The sequence below is a fragment of the Echinops telfairi genome, unplaced genomic scaffold, assembly GCF_000313985.2.
Source record: "Echinops telfairi isolate 266 unplaced genomic scaffold, ASM31398v2 ScPeMD7_7400;HRSCAF=8409, whole genome shotgun sequence".
NCBI classification, from domain to species: Eukaryota; Metazoa; Chordata; class Mammalia; order Afrosoricida; family Tenrecidae; genus Echinops; species Echinops telfairi.
Genome location: NW_022111300.1, coordinates 37,145,612 through 37,151,964, shown reverse-complemented (window position 1 = coordinate 37,151,964; position 6,353 = coordinate 37,145,612). Strand labels below are relative to the sequence as shown.

At 54.6% G+C, this 6,353-nt stretch overlaps 1 protein-coding gene across 3 annotated transcripts in view; it reads right to left on the bottom strand.

Moving 5' to 3' along the window:
* MAPK4 (mitogen-activated protein kinase 4) overlaps nucleotides 1-6,353 on the bottom strand; it is a 51,365-nt gene that overhangs the window by 13,651 nt on the left and 31,361 nt on the right. For all 3 annotated transcript variants that reach the window (XM_013004783.2, XM_045296176.1, XM_045296175.1), the window contains exon 2: nucleotides 558-702. In XM_013004783.2, the coding sequence (XP_012860237.1) occupies nucleotides 558-702 (145 nt within the window). The remainder of the gene's footprint in view (nucleotides 1-557; nucleotides 703-6,353) is intronic.

The following is a 6,353-nucleotide window of genomic DNA, read 5'->3' as shown; positions in this document are numbered from 1 at the left end:
GCAGAAAACACACACACACACACACACACACACACACACACACACACACACACACACACACGGAGACACTGGGACCTGAAAGAGGGAATCCACACCCTAGGGACTCGGAGAAGGAAGGCATCCCTAAGGGCAAGGCCCGCGCTGGGGGTTGAAGGTTCTGTAGGAGTTTTCCAGGCAGTGTGGGAACCTTGTGCCAAAGTACAGGAAAATGGGAGAGGTATGAGGCTCTCACAGGGGGAAGGTGTGGCAACAGGGCAGGTGAAGGAGCTGGAGGAGGGAGAGAGGAGAGGCTGAAGCTGCAGGGTGGGTGTCTTTGGTGTTCCATCTCACGGTATTGGGATCAAGTCATTATGCGATTTCAAAAGCTCTGTGCGCTCCAAAAGCACTCTCTGGCATCGTGCCTGGAGCACATCAACACGGTGCCACAGGAGCCCCGGCCGGCCGGGGTCATTGCAAAGAGCCGGGGAGCAGGCTTTGTGACCAGCTCGGTCTGACCTGTGGTTCTCCTCGCTGTAAGAGGCCCGGGCAGGAGATGGGGCGGTGTGTTCGGCACTCACCAGCAAAGAGCATCCTCCCTGAGAGCATCTCGGCCAGGATGCAGCCGGCAGCCCACATGTCGATGGCTTTGGTGTAGTTGTTAGGGGAGAGGAGCAGGCGCGGTGAGCGGTACCACTTGGTCACCAGCCCTTCTGACAGGTAACCCTGAAAGAGAAAACACCCCATTTCCAAGTGTCCCTCATTTGCAGACGCCACACCAGCCTCTCTGCCGGAGGAAGGGGAGGCTTTCTGCTCCCGTGAAGAGTTACAGTCTGGGGAACCCAGAGCAGCCCCACCTGCCCCATTGGGCCACTAGGAGTCTGCATTGACTTGAGGTGGGCACTGAGCTGGAGTTTTCCATCACAGATGGAATTGTGTGCCCCCCAAAGATATGTAGAACCCCTCTTCTCACTTGTGTACTGTGAATGGGACCCTTACCCCGTAGACTCTATCTTTCATTAGAGTGGACCCAAGTGGGGTGGCTTATAACAAGGAGAAACAAAGAGACACATACCCAGGGTGCAAAGGTCATAGCCAGGACTGCCAAGGCCGGCCCAGGTGTGCCTGGAGCTGCCGATGGAGACAGGCCTTCACCTAGACCCAGTGCCCTGATTTGGATTTTTGGCTTCCCCAAACCCTGAAACAATCCGTTTCTCTTCCTTAAAGTCACACCTGTTGTATTTTGTCACGGCAGCCCTGCTGTGGTAGTTAACCGCCACTGAGTCTGTTCGCACCCACAGCACCCGTGTACACCACAGAACCAAACACCGTCCGGTCCTGCGCCACCCTCACTGCTGTTCCTGTGCCTAAGCCCATGATGCAGCCTCTGTGTCCATCCATCTCGTCCGGGTCTCCCTCACTTTACTCTACCAAGCCTGACGTCCTCCGGGGACCGGTCTCTCCTGACGGCATGTCCAAAGGATGTCAGCAGAAGCCTTGCCATCTTGCCTCTCAGGAGCACTCTGGCCATACTTCTTCCAAGGCGGGCTGGTTTGTCCTTTTAGCAGTCCACAGTATTTCAATACTCAGCGCTAGGGGCAGCCCCAGGGCACTCACAAGGAGCTCTGATGTTGCAGTGGGTGACGAATTGGAAGAGCGGCAGTTCAAACCCACCAGCTGCTCTCTGGGAAGAAGGCCAGGCTGTCTGCTCCTATAAAGACCTACAGCCTTGAAAACCCACAGGGACAGTTGTGCTTTGTCCTCTAGCTGGAGGTGGGGACCGTCTTGATGCTCGTGAGGTTTGGAGGGGACAAAGGTTGTCTTTCCCTTCCTCCCTCCAACCCACTCCTCACCCCGTTTCCCTCACAGGGTGACAGGACCCCCTTTATGCTCATTCTTTCCTGTGGGTCTCGAAGGAGCCTTAGTCAAGAGAGGTGTGGCTATAGGGGCTGGGGTCGAGTTTGGTGAGGGTCTTACTAAGCCCTGGAGCTCTCCTTTGTAGCATAGAGAGCTATAGATATAGGCCATCGATATGGCAAAAGGAAAGATATCCTACCTTGACTCCCTATAACGATGTGTGTCACGTACATCTGGACTCAGCAGAAGATGGACAAAAGGCAGTTCATTACCACCGTCATCAGTGACTGAATCTCAGAAATAGCGACACACTTGGAATCCAGCGCTGGGTATTACTAGTTGCTTTGGCGACGGTCATTAGAATGACTGTGTCTCTGAAGCCAGCCATCAGGCCCCTGTTGAGGACAAAGAAGTCCATCTGCCCCGGCGGGGTAGGTAAACGGAGCCCCAAACAGCAGAGATGGGTCCGTGACGGCTGGTCCAGAGGAGAGGTGCTTGACATCATTCGCTTTGGGGGAAGTAGACGTTTCCGCTGAGTCCAGCCACTGCTCGGTGATTTGTGGTCTGGGATGGAGTCCCTTGTGCCAGCCTCGAGTGAGGACAGGGGCGTTTCAGTGGTGAGGACCATGCATCGAGGCCCCGTTTTCTATGACATCCAGAAAGCCGGCTCCACAGCGCCACCTGGAAGGCATCCTTCTGTAATGCCTTCAGCAAGCAGCCTCTCTCAAGTGAGTAAACAGACCAGTGTGGGGTGAAGGTGGGCTGGCCCGACATGAGATGCCCCGGATGCTGGACGCAGTCGTTCCTAGCTTAGCCTCTGGCTTTCCTCTCTACGGATGTAAAAAGGCATCACCACAACAAACAACAAACAAACTAACCCCCGGAGAACCCTAACTCCCAAGATGCTTTTGGCCAAGGAGTCTGGACTCCTCCGTTTGCTGGACGGGTTCTAGCACAGCGACAGTCCAGTCGTGAGGACGGCGCAGGACCAGCTGCTTCCCTCCTGGTGTTGAGTGGGAGCTGGATTCCCCACACCTAACAGCAATGATGCTGATGACGAACCCCCTGGGAGCCCAGCCCTGTTGAGGATGGCCCCTTTCTCCAAGTTGTAGTCCATCCCTCTTCTGGGCAGGACCTCAGCTGGCACCAGGATGGAAGGGAAACACACCGTGGCTGAAAATGACCATGGTCGACCTAGGTCTCTAGCCGGGCCCTCACTGCTCCAGCCCCAGCTAACTCCTTCCTATGTGTTCAGCAGGGGCCCCCTTTGTCTTTCCTTTGGGCCATTTCAGGTAGACATTCCAATGGTGGAGGGCCACCACATCCACGGCCCAGCTACGTCACCTCCTCTGGGCAGGCTGGACTCCTGGGATGGGTTTAGAGGCTGTCCATGGTTCCTCATGCTCTTGAATTGGCATGGCTGCTTCTTCACTATTCGGCACTGCGCTCACCCGTCCCCACCCCCTCATTCGATGATAAGCCCCTACAGAGCAACCGCTGAATCTCCTCCACCCTATTTGCACCCTGTCCGGCCCTCAGCTGCCTCCCAGGAGGAGTTCAAGGAACACAGCTGCGTAAACGAAGGGCTGAATGAGTCAGAAGCATCTCAAATGGCCTGACCCTCCTTCCGAACCCTCCTCCCTCCTTCTGCAGGGGCATTGACACTCTTCTTTGACACCTTTGACTGGATGGCAAATTCTAATTCTCGCTTTCAAAAGTGGGAGAGGCATTCATGGTCTCCGAGGGATTGGCAAATGGGATTTTTCGGGTTTCCTCTATATAAACCAGGGTTTGCTGTATCATTGCCACCCAGTGCAACCCATCCCCTTTGACCGTACACTTCTATGAGCTTGGACAGACGTGCAGAATTGTGTCCACAACCTCACCCTCAAGATTCATGAAAAATTCGATCAATTCCCTTTGTAGGCAATGCCCGCCTGTCCCCGAGCACCCTCTGATCTGTTCTTGGGCCCTCCTCTAGTTTGGCCATTTCTAGAGTGTTGCTCAGTCAGAATGGACTTGGTGGCTGGGAGGGTCTCACGTAAATGGAAGGGCAGTGTGTTGTTTTCAAGGCTGACTTCCTTCACCTGGCAAGATGCATGTGAGCCTCGTCCAGGTGGCTGGGTGGACAGTAGTTGGTTAAGCGTTTATGTTTGGTTCTTAAAAGAAACTTAGAGGTATGCCAAGCCGGCTGCAGAAGTTCACACCCCAGTGGCTTCGCTAGAAATCATGGCAGAAAAATAAAGAAAAATCCAGGAAGGGGTGAGATGGTCAGAAAAAGCCTTGAGCAAAGCGAACCCCAAAGGCAGGTGTCAGAGCGGAGTTTTCTTGGATAAACACGTGGACAGTCTTTTATGAAACAGAATCTAAACAACCACATCACAGCCATCGAGTCGGCCTTGACCATAGTGACCCCCACAGGACAGGGTACAACTGCGCCTGGGAATTTCAGGAGTAGAAATCCCAGTCTTTCTCTCTTGGGGCTGCTGGTGGTTTCGAAGTACGGACCATGTGGATTGCAGCCCAATGCGTAACTCCTACTCCACCAGGGCTCCTTTTATGGCTTGGTGATCCGCTCCATGGAGAGTCCAGTCCAGGACACGATGGGGGCCAGTTCTAGTCTGTCACCTACGGTCCCTGTGAGTCTGAGTTAAAGGGATCAAAAGGGCTCTGCTGATGTGTTTCAGGAGTTCACAGGAGGTTTGACTCACAGAAGCCCCAGGGGGAGGGGAGCTAGGACCCAAAGGAGCCCTCATCCTTGTGTCTGTGTGGCCCTGTCTTCAGCTGAGATGAGTCTTGAATGTCTGAGTGGGAGACCTGCTGGGGGACACACAGGAAACTAAGGATCTGAAAACGAAACTGAATTCAAGAGAGATGTTTTAGTTGAATGGAGAAGTCAAAAGCCAAAACTTTTTAGAATGGAAAAAAAAAAAATCTTCCCAGAATCCCCCCAAGTGGAGACTCAATGTTATCAGAACGGCTCAAAACCAATAAGCATATTGACCCAAAGGCAATCTTCAAATGGCCTTTCTGCCTGAGCCTGCAGGACGAGGGCAGTTGCACAATGAACAGGGGACAGTCGACGAGATGTGAACTCACGATGTATCACATCTGGTCAACGGGTTAGGTGTGGGGAGTGGGCTTATTTATCTTCAGCTGAACAGTAGGGCCTGGGGGGGGGCACCCCTGAGCCCATGCATTCAGGACTCATAGGCCAGCCAGGTTCTGTGTGTCAGTGTGGAGCATCTAGACTCTGAGGAGCCTGCAATCCCTGGAGGCCACTGGTCAGCACTCAAGAGGTAGGACTGGAGCTGCCTCCTCCCAGTTGTCCCCTCCTTCCAGCTCCCTTGGTGCCCGAGGCAGTGAAGCTGGCTCTTGAGGGGCCACCAGGAGGCAGCAGGATATGGTTTCCAGCTACTGCTCCCGGGCTGGTTCCCAGCGGGCCACCCTGCCAACCTTCGGTCAGGGAGAGCCAAAGGGCGCCTTTGGCTCAGAAAGTGTGAGAGGTGTTTGGGAAATAATCGAGCAGCAGCTGTCGATGAAAAGGATAATTAGGGGCCCCCAACTGACGCAGAGGGAAGGTATCCTTAAAGTGCTGCTGGAGCTTTGCAGGCGGCACAAGGACAAGGCACCGTCCCAGCTGCAGCTGGGCAATTCAGAACCACCTCCACCAGGCTGGCTGTAGAAGGTGGCACCGGCTTTGTTCCGGAGCCACGCCTCTGTGCCTGCCCCCTCAACACCACCTGTCCTTCCCCAGGTCCCTTGCCCCCAGTCTGATCACATGCATCTGGGAGACAGGAGGGGCAAGGTTGCAGGGATGGGGGTGGGCAAGCGTGATCTCATAGACCATTTACTCTCCCCCTCTGATGAACATGCAGGAGAAAGGTGAGGTTTTTTCCCCTCCTGTAAAGATGTACAGACTCGGCAACCCCTGGGCCCATCCTACCCTGTCCGATAGGGTCGCTAGGAGTCGGCTTCTCCTCCGTGGTAGTGAGGGGAGGGTTGAGCTGTCTAAAGGTGGGTGAATGTAAGTGGGGGCAATATTCCCCCAAGAGTAAAATCCCAGTCAACTGAAGTTCCCCGTGTGTGTTGTAGGTTGTGTGCGTTGTGTGTGTATCTGTGGTATCTGGGGATTGTGCACAGCCCCGTGTGTGCTGTGTTGTGTGCATGGTACGGATGTGGGCTGTGTATATTTTGTGTGACTATGGTGTGGGTGGGAGGGCCTCCTCCCCATGAGGTGATGCTCAGAGCCGCCCCTGATCCTAGGCTGGTGGTGGAGCTCTAACTGCCTCAGCTTCCCATCCTGACACTTCCAGCATGTGGCCCAGGAACCCCGGATGACTCAGAGCCCAGGTGGAGGGCACCGAGTGGACGGGGGTCTTCAAAGAGCCTGTAATGGGGTTAGTGAGGGGCACATCCAGCGTGGAAAGATGATCCTCAGGTCCAGGAACTGAAGCTGGCCAACACTGACAGAGGACTTCTGCTCAGTAATTTTCGCTCTAGCTGGGAATGCCCACACT